Source organism: Amblyraja radiata, chromosome 14 (assembly GCF_010909765.2).
Source record: "Amblyraja radiata isolate CabotCenter1 chromosome 14, sAmbRad1.1.pri, whole genome shotgun sequence".
NCBI lineage: Eukaryota > Metazoa > Chordata > Chondrichthyes > Rajiformes > Rajidae > Amblyraja > Amblyraja radiata.
In genome coordinates, this window is record NC_045969.1 from 18,661,658 (window position 1) to 18,683,664 (window position 22,007).

A 22,007-nucleotide genomic window follows, 5' to 3' on the forward strand; every position below is an offset into this window, starting at 1 on the left:
ATGGGAGATTTCAACATGCAGGTAGACTGGGAAAATCAGGTTGGTACTGGACTCCCAAAAAAGGGACTCTGTAGAGTGCCTTTGTGATGGATTCTTTGAACAGCTTGTATTGGAGCCTACCAGGGAGAAGGCAATTCTGGATTTAGTGTTATGTAATGAACCGGATTTGATAAAGGACCTCGAGGTTAATGAGCCATTAGAAGGCAGTGACCATAACATGGTTAGGTTTAATCTACAATTGGAGAGGGAGAAGAGTAGATCGGAGGCGTCAGTGTTGCAGTTGAATGACCATTGGGCCATGAGGGAGGAGAAATTCTACAGAGATGCTGCCTGACCTGCTGAGTTACTCTAGCACTTTATTGTCTTATTTTGTAAACCAGCAACTTCGTTCCTTGTGTTTCCATTCTGAATGTTTACCGGTTCCCCCTCAACGTCCAGCGTTCCAAAGAAAACCATCCAAGTCTGTCCATCCTCTCCCTGTAGCCGTGTGTAAGAAGAAAATGCCTATGCTGGTTTAAACCGTAGACACAAAAAGCTGGGGTCGCTCAGCGGAAAAAGTCTAAAGAAGGGTCTCGACCCGAAACGTCACCTATTCCTTTTCTCCAGAGACGCTATCCCGTCCAGCCCAGTCGGGCAGCATTTCTGGAGAAAAGGAATAGGTGACGTTTCGGTTCCAGATAAAAAAAGCCTCCAGCTTTTTGTGTCTATCTTCTCTCCCTGTAGCTAGTACCCTCTAACCCAAGCATCACACATGCAATATAGTAGATTGTGCTGGAATTGCTGAATTCGACGAGCAACATCTGCGCAAGGAATTAGAAATGGAGGGTATTTCAATCAAAGATGATAGAGTATCTTTGCTTTCAATGGCCCGCCGTCAGTAGCACACCTACAATGCCATGGCGCCAGGAAGTGACATCTGCACCCGCTCCCAATGCGCTGCAGGCGGTTTTAAGTTGATTGAAAATGGCGGAGCAAACGAGTTTGGAGCAGGAGAAGCTACAAGATGAAGGTGCCGGTTCCTAATCTTTTACCACACAGAGCGCGGCAGGGTGTACTATACTACACATATACACACACTACCGCGTTAGCGAAGGAAAGAAAATCGTTTACAAAGCCCTTAACGTTCGATGGAGGCGCTCTGCAGCCGGTGCGGGAGGGCGAGCAGTCGGGCCTCGAGCGGGCTCAGGGGCTAAAACTGTTTCACGCAAGAACAAACTCGTCTAATTTGTAATGTTGGCTTAAAAAAAACCTCACCTTTCAATTTAATGAATCGTTTAATGGGGTTATGTTTAGGAGAGCAATTCTGTTAACGTTAGCAGGCCTCTGCTATCTGCGAACTTTAGATCCTCAATGATTGGGCTTTGAATCAAACTACCCCGAAATGACCGAATTCAGGGACCGATTCATGCCTTGTCAATAATATCCAGATCTATTATAAAATTAAGTTAAATCCATCAAACCAAGATGTTGGGGTTCGAGTGAAAATTTATCGAGCCCAAGAAATTTAATTAAAGACCAGCATTTAGATTTTATTTAAATATTTGGTGCTTGATATAATTTCTGCTGCACACCCAATGGCAGGCCTGATGTCTATTCTAGATTTTTTTTGCAAAAGAAATGCAGCAACTGACAACTACCATTACTTTTAGTGTGATGTAAAGTGCAATCCTCTGACTATATGCTAATGAATGTTTAATTGTAATTCAAGTTATTAATTTAAAAATATTCAATAATTTCAGCCATGATCTTAATCAGGCAACGCTCAAAGAGCCATAACACGTTCTAATCTGATTTTCCTACTTAATGTCTCGATTTGGAATTGTTTTTTTCCTTTTTTAATTTTATTCGATTTGGTTCTGATTCGTATTAAACTGCTTTGTTGAATAGAAACATCTTAATTATTTAATCGTTATGAAAGTATATCCTAGTTTTCTTATTATAGTAATTTTGTAGATGGCATAATCCTGGTCATTCTAAAATTGTTAATGAACAAATTAACTTCTCACCAAATAAAACATTTAATTTTTTTAAATCTTGCTCTAAACATTGTGAGATAAGAAATAGGAACAGGAAGAGGCCATTTGGCCTCTTGATTTTGCACTGCCATTCAACAAGATTTCAGCTAGTTTTTTTCTCATAGGTATTTTTAAGTTCTATCCCCACCTTTATCCCTTGAATCCTTTAATATACAGATGTTCTGACTTTTGAATGTAATAAACTCATTTCACGGAGAGAAAATTCCAAAGATTTGTCGCTGTCTGGTGAAGACATTTCTCAGTTAAATCCAAAATGGCCACATGTACTCCCTAATACTGAATCCCTAATTCTAGAGACCTCAGTCGTGGAAAATGTTCTCCGTGCATCTACCCGCTTAAGGACTCCCTTAAGAATTTGGTACGTTTCAATGAGGTTACTTTTCATTCTTTTAATCTCTGAAGATGAATGGAAAGCAAATTGGCTCCATGGAAGGAAGCAGAGGGTAATGGTGGAAGGTTGCTTCTCAGACTGGATTCCTGTGGCTAGTGGTATGCCTCAGGGTTCTGTGCTGGGCCCGTTACTGTTTGTCATCTACATCAATGATTTGGATGAGAACATAAAGGGAAAGATTAGCAAGTTTGCTGATGAATGAAAAGTTAGTGGTTTTGCAGATAGTGAAGATGGTTATGAACAATTGCAGCAGGATCTGGATCGATTGGCCAAGTGGGCGGAGGAATGGTTGATGGAATATAATACAGAGAAGTTATGCATTTTGGGACGTCGAACAAGGGCAGGACCTACATAGTAAATGGTAGGCCTCTGGGTAGTGTAGAGTAGAGGGATCTAGGAGTACAGATGCATGGTTACTCGAAGGTCGAGTCGCAGGTAGATAAGGTGGTCAAAAAGGCTATTGGCACTTTGGCCATTAGTCTGAGTATTGAGTATAGAAGTTGGGAGGTCATGTTGCAGTTGTATAAGACGTTGGTGAGACCGCATTTAGAATATTGTGTTCAGTTCTGGGCACCATGTTATAGGAAAGATATTGTCCTTGAAAGGGTTCAGAAAAGATTTATGAGGATGTTGCCAGGACTAGAGGGTGTGAGCTATAGGGAGAGGATGAGTAGGCTGGGTCTCTATTCCATGGAGCACAGGAGGATGAGGGGAGATTTTGTAGAGGTATACAAAATCATGAGAGGAATAGATCGGGTAGATGTACAGAGTCTTTTGCCCAGAGTAGGAATCGAGAACCAGAGGACATAGGTTTGCGGTGAAGGGGAAAAAATTTAGTAGGAATATGAGGGGTGACTTTTTCCACACAAAGGGTGGTGGGTGTATGGAACAAGCTGCCAGAGGAGGTAGTTGAGGCTGGGACTATCCCATCGTCTAGAAACAGTTAGACAGGTACATAGATTGGACAGGTTTGGAGGGATATGGACCAAGCGGAGGAAAGTGGGACTAGTGTAGCTGGAACATTGTTGGCCGGTGTGGGCGAGTTGGGCCGAATGGCCTGTTTCTACACTGTATCACTCTGTGACTATCTACTGGAGATCTATCTGACTCAATCCCACTTCTCATGACATTCACATGATTTGGATAAGGGGATTGAAGGCTTTGTGGCAAAGTTTGCAGATGATATGAAAATAGGTGGAGGGGCAGGTAGTGTAGAGAAAGCAGGGACTCTGCAGAAGGACTTGGACTTGTCAGAGAAGTGGCAGATGGGATATAGTGTAGCAAGTTGTGGAGCAATGCGTTTTGGTCGTAGGAATAAAGACAATATACTATTTTCTAAATGGGGTGAGAATCCAGAAATCAGAAGTGCAAATGGACTTGGTAGTGATGGTGCAGGATTCCCCAAACGATAATCTGCAAGTCAAATCTGTAGTAAGGAAAGCATGCTCAATGCTAGCATTTATTTCAAGAGGGCTTAGTAGGTTAACCTATGATGAGTTTTTGTCGGCATTGGGCCTGTACTCGCTGGAGTTTAGAACAATGAGGGGGAACCTAGTTGAAACATACAGAATAGTGAAAGGCGTGGATGTGGATGTGGAGAGGATGTTTCCATTTGTGGGAGAGTCTAGGACTAAAGGTCATAGCCTCAGAATTAAAGGATGTTCATTTAGGGAGGAAATTAGAAATTTATTTCGTCAAAGGGTGGTGAATCTGTGGGGTTCTTTGCCACAGATGGCAATGGAGGCCAATTCAGTGGATATTTTTAAGGCAGAGATAGATTCTTGATTAGTACAGGTGTCAGAGGATATGGGGAGAAGGGTTAGGAGGGAGAGATTGATGAGCCATGATTGAATGGCAGAGTAGACTCGATGGGCCAAATAGACTAATTCTACTGCTTTTTTTGTGACCTTATGACAGACCTGGCATGCCAAGAGCCAGTCGGCTGAACCTTTGCTGCACTTTCCCTAAAGTAAATACATTACTTTTTTTTAAGGCGAGGAGACCAAAATTGTACTCTGTATTCCAGGTCTAGTTTCATCAGGCCTTGTATAACTAGGATTTCAGTACAAGAATGTCGCCTTTATTGTTGTACTGAAAACATCTTGCAGTAAAGGTCAATATAGAATTTGCCTTCCTAATTGCCTGCTGCAGCTACATGTTTGCTCACAATTTCTTATGTACAAGGCCACCCGAGTCCCTTTGAAATAAATATTTCCCAATCTCTCAATTTAAAAAAAAGACTCCACATTTCTGCTATTTTCTATCAAAGTGTAATCTCATATTTTTCCACAGGACTTAACCTGCTATGCTTTGCCTACTCAGCTTGTCTATAATTCCATGAAGTCTGTTTGCAGTCTCACCATTCACATCCCATTTTTTCCCCCTACCACGATGAACCAAATTTCCATGCACTGTAAACTAGTTTACCAATCTTCTGTGTGTAACTTTAAGCTCCTGAAAATCTAAATATCTTATCCTCTGGTTCACTCTCATATACTTTATCAATACAGTGCATTCAGAAAGCATTCATACCCCTTCACTTTTTCCACATTATGTTACGTTACAGCCTTATTTTAAAATTAATTAAATTCTTTTATTTATCATCTATCTACACACAATACACCATAATAAAAAAGCAAAAACAGGTGTTTAGAAAATTTAAGTAATTAAAAAGAAATAACTGAAATCTCACGTTTACATAAGTATTCAGACCCTTTACTCAGTACTTTGTTGAGGCACCTTTGGCAGCGATTACAGCCTCAGGTCTTCTTGGGTATGACACTACAAGCTTGGCAAACCTGTATTTGGGTAATTTCTCCCATTCTTCTCTGCAGATCCTCTCAAGCTCTGTCAGGTTGGATGGGGAGCGTCGTTTCACAGCTATTTTCAGCTCGCGCCAGAGATGTTCGATCGGGTTCAAGTCCGGGCTCTGGCTGGGCCACTCAAGGACATTCACAGACTTGTCACAAAGCCACTCCTGCGTTGTCTTGGCTGTGTGCTTGGGGTCCTTGTCCTGTTGGAAGGTGTACCTCCATCCCAGTCTGAGGTCCAGAACGCTCTGGAGCAGGTATTCATCAAGGATCTCTCTGTACTTTGCTCCGTTCATCTTTCCCTCGTTCCTGACTAGTCTCCCGGTTCCTGCTGCTGAAAAATATCCCCACCACATGATGCTGCCACCACCATGCTTCACCGTAGGTATGGTATTGGCCAGGTGATGAACGGTGCCTGGTTTCCTCCAGACGTGACACTTGGCATTCAGGCCAGAGAGTTGAATCTTAGTTTCATCAGACCAGAGAATCTTGTTTCTCATGGTCTGAGAGTCCTTTAGGTGCTTGTTGCCAAACTCCAAGCGGGCTCTCATGTGCCTTTTATTGAGGAGTGGCTTCCATCTGGCCACTCTTACCATAAAGGCCTGATTGGTGGAGTGCTGCAGATATAGTTCTCCTTCTGGAACGTTCTCCCATCTCCACAGAGGAACTCTGGTGCTCTGTCAGAGTGACCATCTGATTCTTGGCCACCTCCCTGACCAAGGTCCTTCTCCCCTGATTGCTCAGTTTGGCCAGGCGGTTCCTGGTGGTTCCAAAGTTCTTCCATTTAGGAATGACAGAGGCCACTGTGCTCTTCCGGACCTGCAATGCTGCAGAAATTGTTTTATACCCTTCCCCAGATCTGTGTCTTGACCCAATCCTGTCTCGGAGGTCTACGGACAATTCCTTCGTCTTCATGGCTTGGTTTTTGCTCTGACATGCACTGTCAACTGTGGGACCTTATATAGAGAGTTATGTGCCTTTCCAAATCATGTCCAATCAATTTAATTTACCACTCGTGGACTCCAATCAAGTTGTAGAAACATCTTAAGGATAATCAATGGAAACAGGATGAACCTAAGCCCAATTTTGAGCGTCATAGCAAAGGGTCTGAATACTTGTAAATGTGATATTTCAGCTATTTTTAGTTATTTTGCAAAAAATTCTAAACACCTATTTTCGCTTCTTCATTCTACGGTATTGTGTGTAGATTGATGATAAAAAAAATGAATTTAATCAATTTTAAAATAAGGCTGTAACGTAACAAAATGTGGAAAAAGTGACAGGGTCTGAATACTTTCTGAATGCACTGTACATCTCAATGAACTCCAGTAAATTAGTCAGACATAATTTCACTTTCTAATTTCTCCATGTTGACTTTGCTTATTTGGGTTGATATTTTCTAAGTGTCTTCCCATAATGTCCTTTATTGTATATTCCAACAATTTCCAACCACTGAAATAATGCTTATAATTTGTTTCCACTCTCCCTTTTTTAAATGATGGAGTCACATTTGCCACCCTCCTATCTGCAGGAGTCAAATTCAATTAAAATTTTCAAGATAATAACCAGAGCAACTTTCATTTCTATAGTCAGTTCTTTCAATACTGAGATGCAGATCATTAGTTCCTTTGGATTTGGCTTATTTTTTTTAATTGGTACCATTTTTTAAATCTATATTCACTGCACGCATAGGTGATTTCAGGTTTTGGCATCACAAAAAATCCAGTAGGACCAAATCAGTACTAGTGTTTGAACTATAGCCTAGTATTATAAAGCAATCTTGGTGTTGCTTTGTTATATTCAATTTTAGTACAATGTGCTTGAGAAAATTGCAGTGTTCACTTCACAGAAACAAATAGTTGGGCATTTAAGATATTCGCAAACCAGTAACTTTTTATCAGGACTGCTGATTCATACTTCCAGTTCTGTTTAATGGTAGTTGCCCATAGTTGCTACCTGGTCTGAATAATCTTAGCATTTAATGTTGCTCTCTTAGATTTCCGACATTCGTTAGTTTGGATTTGCTGTGGTATATTTTTGTTGTGCAAATTTAAAGTTATTTTTCAAATAAAGCATAGATTATATTCTGTTTAAAACTGTGTCAGTAATCTGTTGTGGAAGTCACAATTTTCTTAAATCACATAATTTTTTTAATTTAAGTCTTATACTATTAGTCTTGCAGAAAGAAATTAAGCATGAATGGAGGGTGCTGGGGATTAGAGTCAAAATGTTTTTTTTTGTATTGTGCATGCTATGTGTCCAATGTTGTGTCCATTGCTGGCTGCTAATTAACACATCAAAGAAAAGGATGCTTGCTAGGCTCTTGGTTGTTTTGTTGAGAAACAGGGTATTTAATATCAAACATATGACATTGGGGCAAATAAAAGTAAGGCCCTTAGTTGGTGCATCTATTCAAAGCATTTGAATTTGAAAAATATTTCTGCAAAATAAGGAAGAATTTGTTTTAAACTAGAAAGTTCAAATTAAATTGAAAGTAATCACCTTTTAAAACAAAATTTTATATTATATTATAGTAAATTGACATATGTAAAGCTACTGAATCTTAAGTTTTTGACTCATTTACTATTTTGAATTTTGTCTCTAGAATCAGCATTAGCTAAATCAGATTTCAATTGATTGTTGGAGATTTGAAAAATTGTCTTATTTTAAATTTAATATCACTGGAACACGTGTATTCTGTTGGACAATGGAAAAATAAGGATCAAAGTGTAGAAAATTTAAATCTCTGGAACTATTCTGGCATTGCATTTGGTTGCCAGTTATTTTAGGATGTTGCAATTGTGGCCATAAGTGGTTTTGGGATGTTGCAATTGTGGCCATACCATGGTTTGAAATTTAACAACAAAAAATCTACAATTTGAACAGTACTTGGTGAAAGTATGCTCACTGTGGACCTTTTGGTCTACTAAAATCTGTACTGTTTTGGTCCTGTGAATTTTTTCTGGGGTCCAAGAAACAGGAGCACTGGATTAATCCTGCCCTGAAACTGAAATTTATAGTCTATCCATCTATGAAATGGTTTCTCAGAGCCTGCATCTACTATATCTGACAAACAGTGGAAGAGACTACTGGTTCAGTCAGTGCACAGCCGCGGAAGCTCCTTAAATACTTATTGAGGTTGCTGCAATCGTCAAAGTGCTCGATAAAAGTATCTCATCTTGGTAAGTTGTTTCGACTCCACCAGGACCAGAAGAGAAGGCAGAGAAAACTGTGAAAACTAAGACTGTTTCTTCCAGTAATGAAGGAGAAAGTTCAAGTCGAAATGCAGAGAAAAGAGCAGCTGATGAGAAAGATCAAGATGATTCAGCTGCTGGGGATGCAAACAACAAACCCACTCCTGCAAAAGTGTCAAAAATTGGATTTTCGATCGGAAGTATGAATTTAAAGAAGCCAGCCCCAATATCCATCAAATTGGGAGCAAATGTAAGTGATTTTATTTTTGTTTTTAATGTGTGGGGAAGATAGCTAATGATAATGGATTCATTGAATTTATTTAAATGAAGTAAATTGGGTGGCACATTTGAAACATGGGATATGCCTTGCCAAAAATTCAGAAGCAAATGGAACATAAACTGAAATCTGTATAACTCTGTTAGAAGAATACTACTTTAGAATGTGAATTAGAATAACACTTTAACAATAGAATAATGTTAAAATTATATTAACAGATTGTATTGAGGACAAAAAATTATTATATTTTGATATTCTAATATTCTTCTAATTAAATGGAATTAATCAAAGGCATGTGAGCAGTGCAGAATTAAAAAATGTTAATGTTCAAAGTATTCTTAGAATAGTCGCGTTGGCTTTGGAATATAGTCATCTCCAGAATGTTTGTTAATGCTTTTAAGTAAAGCTTCACCAGTGCAGTTCCTGGATGTTAAACAATTCATAGTTTAAAAGGTAATTCTAGTAATGAAGGTAAAGTTTAGAAATGGCAAAAATGGGTAAGCAGTTAAATCAGGATAAAACATTATAATGTTTTAATAACATTATAATAATAACTGAACATGATTCTGAGGCTGAAATGAACCTGTAATTTGTTAATAACTTTTAGCAGGATTACGGAGTTGAATATATGAATATTTTTTGTCTATTTTGTTATCATTTGCACAATGTTGTACAGGTGCACAACCTTTTATCCGAAAGCCTTGGGACCAGATACTTGTCGGATTTCGGAATTTTTCGGATTTCCGAATGGAAGATTTTTAGCGTAGATTAGGTAGGTAGCGCGGGTGGCTTGAAAAGTCTGGAGCGGCTGCCTCCTCCCCGGAGACCGGGGAATCATTGTAAATCATTGCATAAATGTTAGTCAGTTATTTTGGAGGGATTTTATGGGGGGGGGGGGGGAGGTGAAGGGGGAAACTTTAATTCTTAGTCCCCTACCTGGTCGGAGAGGCGGGGAGCGGGCAATGCCTTACCGGGTCGCCGTGCAGTAAGCTCCGGAGTGCTATGGCCGCCGACTCCCAACATCGCGGAGCTGGGGCTGCGGGCGTCCGGCCGCGGGCGACGCCGGTTGGAGCTCCGACCCCGGCAACTCTACCCCTGGCTGCGCGGCGCTCCAAATCCAGCGCGGCGCGCGGCCGGACGCCCGCAGCCCCAGCTCCGCGATGTTGGGAGTCGGCGGCGTCGCAGCGCTGGGATACCAGCGGGGAGCGGGCAATGCCGTACCGGGTCGCCGTACGGTAAGCTCCGGAGCGCTGTGGCCGCCGACACACAACATCGCGGAGCTGGGGCTGCGGGCGTCCGGCCGCGGGCGGCGCTGGATTTGGAGCGCCACGCAGCCAGGGGTAGAGTTGCCGGGGTCGGAGCTACAACCGGCGCCGCCCGCGGCCGGACGCCCGCAGCCCCAGCTGGGAGTTGGCGGCCACAGCGCTCCGGAGCTTACTGCACGGCGACCCGGTAAGACATTGACCGCTCCCCGCCTCTCCGACCAGGTAGGGGACTAAGAATTAAAGTTTCCCCCTTCACCCCCCCGCCCCCTTCACATAAAAGCCCTCCAAACTAACTGACTAACATTTAAGCAATGATTTACAGATGTTTAAGTGTCTCCCCGGTCTCTGGGGAGGAGGCAGCCGCTACAGTAGTACAGATCTGGGTTGACCGTGGGTCGTTTCGGGTCAAGTTTGGCGCCAAACGCGAGCTTTGGTGTGCAGACGACATCCTGGGGAAAATGGCCGGTTTTCGGAGTTTTTCGGTATCCGGAACTCCGGATAAAAGGTTGTGCACCTGTACTTGATATTCTTACAAAGTATGAAAACATGAGTTTGTATTTTAATCAGATTTTTGGTAGATTGTAAGGTTGCAAACAGTATAAAGTTTTGACATTATAACTTTGCTAATTAAATAACAGAATAAGAATATTCTGACTGGTTTGAAAGTTCTTTCGGCATAAATGTATGCTTTGTCCCTCATTAGTAGAATTCTTCATTGTTAGATTGGTAGTGTCGTATTTGTTGTTGTGGATAGGGTGGAAATTTTCAATTTTCTTTTTTAAACGGCTGATTTTAGATGACTACCCTTTGGCTTTGGACTACCACTCTATTAGTTCCTAAAAATATCAAGGAATTCCACCACAAGTTTGCCTAGTACCTGTTTATAATTTAACTCTTGAAGTTCCTATTATCATTCTCATAAAATTATTCTGCATTTCTCAAAGGCCATTATGTCCTTCCAAAATATTGTCTGTACTCTTTTTAAAGTGGTCCAACCAGGACTTAATTAATATAGCTGTAACATAACTTTTACTTCATTGTATTCTGATTTACTAGATATTAAATCTATTTTCCAATGTTTCTTTTCACCATTATCAAGTACATTGTTCAGCCCTCTCTGTGGCTCCAAAATGGAGGACTTCATATCTTTGTACATTGAAAATAACCTATTTACTCGCTCATCAATTTATTTTTTGTAGTTTTGTGCTTCTGTCTGCTCCCTTTATATTGAAATGTACCTATCTCATAAAACTATTCTGCATTCCTCAAAGGCCATTATATCCATCCAAAGGCTCGCTTGTGCTCTTTTTAAAGTGGTCCGACCAGGACTTAATTAATATAGCTGTAGCATAACTTTTACCCCATTGATTTCTGGTTCTCTAGATATGAAATTCAATTTCCCACCCCCACTGTTAATTTTCACCATTAGCAAGTTTGTTGTTCAGCCCTCTATGGTGGATTTCATATTTTCTTGCTTTACATTTTCTGAACTACTTTGGGCTAAACATCACATTTATCCATATTCATCAGTATTTACAATTTCTCTCTTTACATCTAGATCTAATTGTACTTTTTCTCACCTAGGGTACAATCACTGCCACACAATTTTATCTGCAAACTGGCAGACAGTTCTGTCATTGCCTTTATCTAGTTAATTAATAAATATTCATTCTGGGTATGAATTGGATGCAACATGTAAGCTACATGGTAAATTGGTACGGGTGTTATGAAAATATATAATAGAATAGAGAACAAAGGATATTATGTTTAACGTGAAATAAACTGGATAGGTCTCAACTTGATTTTTGTGTTTAATGTGGTGTCACAAGGCTCGGTGCTGGGACCCCAGTTATTTACAATATATTTTAATGAATTAGACAAAGGAATTAAATGTTACATCTCATAGTTTGCGGATGACACAAAGTTGGGTGACAGGGTGAGCTGCAAGGAGGATGCTATCAGGCTGCAGGGTGACTTGGATAGGTTGGGTGAGTGGGCAGATGCATGGCAGATGCAGTATAATGTGGATAAATGAGGTTATCCACTTTGGTGGCAAGAACAAGAAGGCAGATTATTATCTGAATTGTGTCAGATTAGGAAAAGGGGAGGTGCAACGAGACTTGGGTGTCCTTCTACATCAATCACTGAAAGTAAACATGCAGGTACAGCTGGCAGTGAAGAAAGCAAATTAGGCTGTGGGCCGAGGAGCTTTTTCGTTCAGGTTCGTGACCCAACTCACGGAACTACCTGAATTTTTAACATTTTGTGTAAAAATATTATATAAATCTTACCTGAAACTCGTCAAGAACAAAACCTGCACATTTTGTTTAAATATGACAAAACTTCCAATTTTCCTTGTAGTAATTGTCCAATCAATGCACGTTTGACATTGAGGTCGGACGCAAATTGAGCAATCCCGCGCCGGCCGGCCGGTGTTGCAGCGAACGAGCGGGCGGACTGATGGAGCCGGCGCTATGGGGGTGCTGAAGGCAGCCCGGGCAGTGTGCAAGGCAGTGCTACTCCCCACCATCATCATCACGACGATCCAGAAGGGCATGCTGGCCGAGGTGGATGAGCTGCGGGGCCACACGTATGGACCCCGCAGCTGGTCCCAAAGCGGCTCCAGCTCCAGCCATGGGCAGCTCTGGAAGGGGGGGTGAGTTAGGGTTATTATAGGGTTAGGCATTTTCCTCTCAGTGGAAGAAGCTTTAGTCTTCCCCCAGCCTGTCACTGCCCCAGTCCCACTATGGCCGTGACCGCCACTCTGCACACTGGCAGTCAGTGGGGTTCAGTAAATGGGGGAACCCACAGGATCTGCCCTCACCCATTAATTTCTACATGGTGAAACCAAAATGTATAAAAATACCTTTAATAAAATCTTACTATGTGCACTTTAACCACATGTGATTTTTTTTCTATTACAAATCTGAAATTGTGGAGTACAGAGGCAAATAAATAAATGATGGGTCTTTGTCCCAAACATTATGGAGGGCGCTGTAGCTCTGAGGGCTAATGGAATCAAGGGATATGGGGAGAAAGCAGGAACAGGGTACTGATTTTGGATAATCAGCCATGATCATATTGAATGAGGACGTCGTGAGGACGGCCCGGCTCGGGGCTGGAACAGGGCTTCCGTGAGGGGCTGTGACGCTCCCGTGAGGACGGCCGGCCCGAGGAAGGAACGGTGCTCCCGTCGGAGTGGCCGAGCTCGGGGAGGTACGGCGTTCCCAGCCCGAGGGAGGAGCGGCGCCCAGTCGGGGCGGCCCAGCCCGAGGGAGGAGCGGCGCCCGGTTGGGGCGGCCCAGCCCGAGGGAGGAGCGGCGCCCGGTCGGGGCGGCCCAGCCCGAGGGAGGAGCGGCGCCCGGTCGGGGCGGCCCAGCCCGAGGGAGGAGCGGCACCCGGTCGGGGCGGCCCAGCCCGAGGGAGGAGCGGCACCCGGTCAGGGCGGCCCAGCCCGAGGGAGGAGCGGCGCCCAGTCGGGGCGGCCCAGCCCGAGGGAGAAGCGGCGGCCTGGCGCGAGGCTGCGACGGTAACGGCACTCACGTGAGGGCGATCCGGCTCGGGGCTGGAACGATGCTCTGGTGGCTGGGACTGTGTTCTGGCGGCGGTGACCTGAGTCCGGGGTTCGGCCGCGGGCCAGCGGCTGTGTCAGCAGGACTGGTGGACGGCAGCTTCGACCACCCCGGGGCCGCGGTGTTTGAGCCGCGGGACTGTTTGCTACATCGCCCGGTGGGGTATCGCCTCAGCGCAGAGAGAGAAGAGGAGGGAAGAGACTGCAGCCCTAAGACTTTTGCCTCCATCACAGTGAGAAGGTGCTATGTGGACTCACTGTGGTGGATGTTAATATGTGTTTATTGTTGTTTTTTTTATTGTATTGTATGTATGTATGACTGCAGGCACGAAATTTCGTTCAGACTTCGGTCTGAATGACAATAAAGGAAACCCTGTAACCCTGTAATGTCAGTGCTGGTTCGAAGGGCCGAATGGCCTACTCCTGCACCTATTTTCTATGTTTTTTAAAAATTCCATATCTTGTGAATAATGCCAGGATCTTAGAGAGCGTGCAAAAGGACTTTATTCAATTGGTGTCTGGATGATAGATTATGATCGGGAGTGACTGAGCTAGGTCACTCTTTGGAAGAGGGAAACTTCATTTGTCCAAAACCTTGAAGTGTTCAAAATTATTTACAGATTTGATTAATGAGAAACGGCTTCCAATGGTAAAGAAGCCAGTAACCAGAAGTTACCATAGTCTCAATATTATGTGTCCGACTTCTATAAAAGCTAAATGCTAGCATTAATTCATGTTAATTCTATTAATGTCCCCAGAAACCGAAAGAAAATCCACCTGTCTTGGCTCCAAAGAAGCCTTCAGTTGCTGCAGTCTTCAATGAAGATGATGATGTAAGTTTAAGTGATGTAAAATTCCCAATGTATGCTTTGAATAAACTCAACAACTGAATCTCCACAGCCCTCCTGGCTAGAATGGTCTACGCTTTATCATGGAGAGTGACAATGAAAACCTAAGAAATACATTATTTGGTTGACGAGGTGGAAGCTTGTAAACTCACTTTTTTTAAAATGTCTGTTTTAATGTGAACATTTGATACTCTTCCACCTCCTCTACCAAATAATGTATTTTGTAGAGTGATCAATCCTGTACACAATGTAGTGCATACAATCTTAACAGTGGTCTATATAAGTGGAGCAAAACATTAATACCCTTTTATTTAATTACTCTTGCAATAAAGATCAGCATCTCTTTAACTTCCCACTTGCATGCTGCATTTGCCAGAGTATACAAGCCCAGCTACTCCATTCTATCAACATATGACAGTCCCGCCATCCCGGGAATTAACCTTGTGAGCCTACGCTGCACAATTCATTACTAAGTGGATTTCCCAAATGACCAGTAAAGTTTTTTTTGTTGTTGTTATATGTATGCTTTCCAGCATTTTCATGAAAATATTTCATATCAGCTCAAACCTTTTGTTTTCATTGAGTCAAAGCTAATTGGTCAATTGGCATACTAAGCAGAATCGATTTCTTACAGGGCCTGATTAGTTTTTAAATAGTGGGCCTCAATAAATCATTGCTGTAGGAATCCTGCAAGAGTGCAGCATTTCACTTGGATCATTTTATAAGATCAGAAGGTTTGTGTCAATAAAACTCAATTCTTGCATCTTTATAAAATTTACAGATTGACTTAATAGCAGAACACACAGGAACAGGCCTTTCAGCCCATGATGTTTGTGCCGAACATGCTGTCTATTTTTCTCCATTCTTTACATATTCATGTACCTATCTAAAAGCCTTTTAAATGTCACTATCATATTTGCTTCCTCCATCACCCTGGCCGAGCTTTCTAGGCACCTACCACTGTAAAGAAACAAGCCCCACACATCCCTTTTAAGCTGTGCCCATTAGTATTGGACATTTTCACCTTGGGGGAGAAAAAGTTCTGACTGTCTACCTCATCTATGCCTCTCTTAATTTTATCAATCAGGTCTGCACTTGACCTCTGATGCTCCTGGCAATCTGGGTAAGAAACTTAACATTTGTAAAGAAGATTATTTAATGGACTTATTTTCATGCTTCCAGAGTGAACCAGAAGAAATGCCCCCAGAAGCAAAAATGCGCATGAAGAACATGGGAAGGTAGGGTTTAGAAATGTCATTTTTTATAATTCAATCCTTGATGTTACATCATGTTACACATTGTTGTCTTATCAGTTTGATATTGCCAAGAAGCTGTCTTAAGGGGTTTTAGTTGTTGGGGTTTTTCTTGCATTGAGATAAATTAAGATATTCTCTAAATTACCGAATCAAAGAGGTGAACTGAAAGATTATTAATGATTATGGTTCAAGCATCTTGAATATTAAAAATCAAAGCATCAGATGATTTTTTTAGAAAGGAATTAGGTTTTACTTTCCAGCAGAATTTGGGAATGATTGCCTGAGCCTTGTGTCTCAGCACTGTGTGACTGCACCACTTGCTGCAGTCCTCTCAATAACAGCCATCCCTAGGGGCTTGCACATTGCCTTGATGATTCGCCCTACATAGATCTATACAGTTTTCAATAGAGGGAGTGCCGGTGGAGAACTCAACTCTCAACAACGTGGGGGGGGGGGGGGTGGTATTCAACTTACAGTCCTTGCATTTTTTTTAAATAATGTCGGTGTTCGTTTGGCATGATTTAAAGTAGGAAACTTAGCACGGTTCTTTTAAAGTGATCCATTATAAACTACTAAGTTGGTCCATTTGGTTATTTGTATCCTCTCTGTACAGGGAAACACCAACATCAGCAGGACCAAATTCTTTCAACAAAGGAAAACAAGGGTTTTCTGACAACCAGAGGTTATGGGAACGGAAAATGAAGAGTCAGCTACGGAATTTTGGAGATGATGACTAAATGACCAGAATTAAATAAAATGGAGAGATGGAATAGAAATTTAGGGATTAACAAATGTTCAAAACCCTTCAGATTGCTTAAAAATGGAAACCATTCAATGATGGGTGTATAATGTACACTTAAAAACTTTTCACTATAAATTGTAATGAGTGCAATGTGTTTAGTAAACATTGATACAAGCGGCAGAATATTCTGACAGAAGTTGACATTTAGATTGTCATTTTTCATAGCTACCGTTGATTTGTTTTTAGAGTGTTACAGTGTGCTATTTGGTTTTGGAGTGCTGTAAACTAAAATATCTTTAAATCAGTACATAACAGTAGCAAGGAAGAGTTTAATTTTCACAACGTTTAAAAAGTTCATGATCGTTAACTGCATAGCTCTTGAGAACAGTTTTATGCTTCATGTTTGGGAGGGACATTTTTGTTTTGAGCTGTTTTAATTGTGCAAGTATTTAAAGATGACCACTATAAGCATTTATATTTCACAATGCAACATTACTTCCCAGAGAAAGGATGCGCTAGCGATACATTACTAAATTGTGGATAAACATAAATAGGCATGAAATCATTGAGTATTGGAATGACACAGGAGAAATGTGCATATTGATGCTCCAATCTCAATCCAGATTATTATCAATAGGGGGTCATGATTTTACATAAATGAATAACTTTGCATATGACATACCTGTTAAGAGTATGGTGAATATAGTCATTCCTATTCCCATAAGAAATGTAGGCAGCAAAATCGCACCAAAACAATTAGCAGGGCGGTGATGTTGTGAATTAATTGCTACAATTAAAAATTAAAATTAACAATGAAATTGAATCAGTTGGCCATATCTTTGCTGAAACTTTTATTATCCTAACCATTGCATTCAAAAGTTTAGAATTGGTTGTGTTGAACAACAACGATAATAGTAAATTACAATGAAGAATAGAATTACCGATCTAGTCTACTTAGGACATTTACCATTGTTAATTCAAATCATTCAAGCCATTGGACACTCATCTTCTGAGCTCTGGCTGTTTTGCTAAGATTTGCAAATTTAGGCATTTGCTCTATTCTCTTTTTTGGTAATTTCATCTTATGGTCTGAGATCAGGCATTCCAGTTATATCTTAAGATTCGCCCTTCCTAAAGCCTATCAAAAATTGATCACTGGCACGCTTTATTCAGAGATTTACTCTGCTTTCTTCCATCTCAGCTTAGTTTTTCAGTTGTATAAATCTATCAGAAATATTTAAAAATCAAGGGAAAGTGCTGCATTATCTCAAATTTAAATGCTGTGAAATGGATTTAGTACTTGTACATAGTGGTTATGTAATTTTCCAATCCTAATGTCATTAGACTGGGCCTTCAAGACTTTTGCCTAGTGAAAAAAAGCTTTCCACCAAATCTGCTACTTTTGTTTGATTGATTTTAAGTGTTTCACACTGTAATTGGCAAAAAATAGATATCTTCCCTTTACAACCTGTATATTAGAGGCGATAGACAATTGTTTCCATTTCACACCATGTCTAGAATTCTGTAAATATAATTAAATTTAGACAGCTTTGTTCATGCAATCATCTTTCTTGTTAAAAATAATTTTAGTGATTTATACCCAAACTAGTGCTGCAAATGGCTCAGTTAGTGCAAGGAATATTTTGCGCAACTGGTGGTTCACTGATGTCCAAAATTAATTTTGTTGAGAAAGTTGCCTATACATTTAAAGGTAAGAATATCCAAGTTTTTTTTGGGGAAGTTTATTCATATCTCATTAATTCAAAAGCACAGCTACCTTAATTTTTATGATCTGCGACCTTGGAGACCTATAAACATTTTTGAATGTAACAGTTCTTGCTGTTAGCCATGCAATTGGTCATTTTGTCACCTTAATATAGTCTGAGATAGAGATTGTGCAGTCATTGTTGCACTGGGTAATTTGGGCACTGATACGAGATGTTGGTAGTAAAATTTTGATAGTTTGCTTCAGTATTTGTAGGAAGGCTAAGAAATTAGCAAAAGATTCTTCCTCGTTATTCAGTGGCTTTAGGGTTGGCTGAATCTATTGCTGGTGTCTTCTGAAGAAGATATCGGACAAATGAGTGATACTCTCCGACCAACCTGCCATCGGGCTTGCACGTGAGGAATTGAGTCTTTAATTGATGTTGGAGATTTACAAAGGCCAAATCTTTTTGCATGAAATATTTCCTATTAACTGATGGAGCGGGAAAGGAGATTAACTTTGTTTCCCCCTCGTGACAGCCAAGTGTGCTCTACTCTCCTCGGGCAGATGTAAAACATGCATTCCTTAGTGTAATAATTTGAGCTGCTGTGGAAGTTTCCTTAAATTGAGTAACTTGAATACGATGGAAAATATCTTAAATTTATATATTTTCAATTGGAATTGGAGAAATAATTTTGAACAAAAGCTCTCCATTATTGATATCTGCTTTAGTGGATTTCAGATGAGTATTGTCATGAACCCGTATCTGTCAATGTCAAGCCTAGAAAGGAACTGATGAAGTTGTGAAGTAGCTCACAGTTGAGACTTGAATATCTAATAGTAAGGTTGCTTAAGACCTGTGGGGGGGGGGGGGAAATAGGGGTATAAATATTAAAACCTGCCCTGTCCATGGCCAATGAAAACCTAGCCTTTTCCATATCTGGCCAAAGCAGTGCTGTGAGTATAAGTTACACGTGCAGGCAAGTATAATAGACACTTATGTACACCCTCAAGGCTTGGGTTAGGTACCCAAGCTCTACAATAAGGGGAGGAGGTAAAAAAATAGATTGCAAAGCCACTGTAATTTCTTATTTGCTTCCATTCATTTTTTTAACAAATTGACTGGTGTTGAAGTATCAAAGGAGGTAGAATGTGAGAGTACACTTCAATTTTATTTTGCTTTTTCAGTGGCTTTATATCAAAGCATTTCTAATCCAATCAAGCTTGAAACAGTTCAAAAATGTCAAGCGGCATTGCTTTTTCAGTTACACCCTTTCCAAATCAGTACATCTGCTATGCACAGGGGCTTCATTATGGCCAACTGCATTGGCTACAATTTTCATTATTGGTTTTCATCATTTACTGCAGAATGAACCGAATGCTTAAACTTAGAAGGTTGGAATTCAGTTTTATAGATCTTAACCAAACACTAAAATGATTTTTTTGTGTAACATATCCAACTTACTATGTGTTGAGTGCTGAACCACACATCACTATCTGTGGTACTATGCTGAGCATAGATTATTTCAAAACTGTATCACATTGCTTTCATGGGGCTCTTTGATTTAGACTGAGAGAATAGGTGAGTTTATAAATTAGGCTCGTCCCCTTCTTCTGTCCTCCCTCTTGCCCATTGTGGAACAAAAAAAAGAAATGTAATTTTCAGTTTTTTATACAAATTGTAGCAAATCTGGTGGGGGAGGGAGGTTTATAAAAACTTCCTTTCACTGAAGAGAGGGAGTTGAAAAACATCTTCGTAATATACCTATACATTCTAAAAAGAGCTAGGTTAAAAACACAATTTGCACCCTTGCATTCATAGTAAACAGTATACAGAAGTATTTTTGTACATTGTGATTCTTGATCACATTTTACTTTGATTTTCATTTTACTAGATAGCAGGCAGAATATTTTAAACTTTGTAGCAGTTAGAGAATTGAAACAATGTAAAATTAGCAATTTATTTCAAGTGAATGGTTATTTGAAGAAAGCTTTTTAAATGGCCAAAGCCTATTTAAAACGAATACTTGCTGTGGTTCATTAATCCCATTATTTGCCTTCAGTTATTTCTCCGATCACAGAAACTATTTATGATTTCTTGATTATTGGGACATCCAAGCTGCCTTTTGATATATTTTGTTGTCATTGCTGCAGCAAAGTGGTGAAATAATTGCTGACTTATCAAGATTCTCCCTGTGAGATCTGTGCCCTCCTAATGGCCAAAATAAATTCAAGAACTTCAAGCAGTAAATCACAGGTGCAGATGTAGATCCTGTGCAGGATTTAAATGTTAAAGCTTGCTGTATTTTCAGATGTTAGAATTGTTTTCCTTCATCTGTAAGCCTTTTGCTGTGTATATAAAAATGGCTTCTTGTCTGTTTACTTATGAGGTTGTTTTGTTAAAGAAATGTGATTTTTATTGTACTGAAAACGTCAAACTTTACAGGTTGGGCAGGGAAAATAAAATGCTTTCTGGATCAGTAGTTATTGTTTATTTTTTTTAATATGAAAATTATCAATGAGTTCTATGATATAATGCTAAATACATAATATGTATGAAACATTAGCGACTGATATTGATTCAATAATATCAAGCAATTCTGTACTACCACAAAAGGAGGGCTTTGGGAAGTGCAATCCCATCTTTCCTGTTCCTCTATCATTTTACTTTGCTGCATATCTGCACCATGGGATAATTTGCAACTGACAATGAACAAACCAACATGATGCAGAATCAATTGATAACATGATGCAATGACAGCAATTAAGGTCAGGATCAAAACCAGGCCCCTGGAGCTGTGAGGCAGAGATGTGCCATCCATATCCTGCCCTATCTTTCCAAATATGGCTTTATGTGTAGAAAAACATAATCATACTTTATTAGTCAAGTATGTTTTGCAACATACGAGGAATTTGATTTGCCATAGTCATACCAATAAAAAGCAACAAGACACACAAAATACATTTTAACATAAACATCCACCACAGTGACTCCACATTCCTAACTGTGATGGAAGGCGAAAAAAAAGGTTCAATCTCTTCTCTTCTTTGTCCTCGAGCCTTCCGTTGACGGGACGATCTTGGCTCCCGTAGCCGGCGGTCAGGCCCTCCGCGTCGGGGCGATCAAGCTCCCGCATCGGGGGTATCTCAGATCCCGGGTCGGGGCTGGTCAACATTGGAGCTTCCCGATATCAGACTCTACTGCGAGCTCTTCTATGGTGAAATCCGCAGGGGTTGGAGTGTCAATCCCAGGCAGGGATCACAGGCTTTGATGGTAAGTCCAGGGCCCCGCGATGGGGCTCAAAGTCAGTCTCGAGCAAGGATGCCAGCTCCATGATGTTGGGCCGCAGAGCGACCGGAGATACGATCCGGAAAACAATCGCATCTCCAGCAAGGTAAGAGATTGATAAAAAGTTCCCACCCACCCCAGATAAAACAAACCAGAGAACATTAACACATACTTTTGAAACACACTAAAAATAACAAAAAATGCCAAAGGTATGATAATACTTGGTGGCGACTTTAATGCTGTTCTCGATGGGAGGCTGGATAGATTACCAGATGAGTACAACCAAACAAAAAAATCCAAAACACTAAATAACATGCTAGGGGAGTTAGGATTAGTAGACCCATGGAGACATAAAAACCCAAGGGGGAGGGACTATAGTTTATTTTCGAACGTGCATGGGAGCTACTCACGTATAGATATGTTTTGTGTCCCCAAACAATATATACATAAAGTGGTAGATTGCAAAATAGGCTCAATAACAATCAGTGACCATGCGCCCATAATTCTCATCCTGGAGCTAGGAACAGAAAAGTGCTTTAAATACTGGAGAGCAAACATTTCTTTACTGACCGATACTGTAGTGACCCAGGAAATTAGGAACTGTATTGAAGAGTACTTTGACA

General features: G+C 40.7%; 1 protein-coding gene across 1 annotated transcript; it reads left to right on the forward strand.

Annotated features, from left to right (window-relative positions):
* Positions 1-909: 909 nt before the first annotated feature.
* LOC116980450 (PEST proteolytic signal containing nuclear protein) lies at positions 910-20,578 on the forward strand. Its single transcript, XM_033032703.1, has 5 exons — positions 910-1,009; positions 8,443-8,681; positions 14,303-14,377; positions 15,575-15,630; positions 16,262-20,578. Exons 1-5 carry the CDS (start codon positions 964-966, stop codon positions 16,383-16,385), a joined length of 540 nt encoding a protein of 179 aa, XP_032888594.1. The 5' UTR covers positions 910-963; the 3' UTR covers positions 16,386-20,578.
* The last annotated feature ends 1,429 nt before the right edge of the window (positions 20,579-22,007 follow it).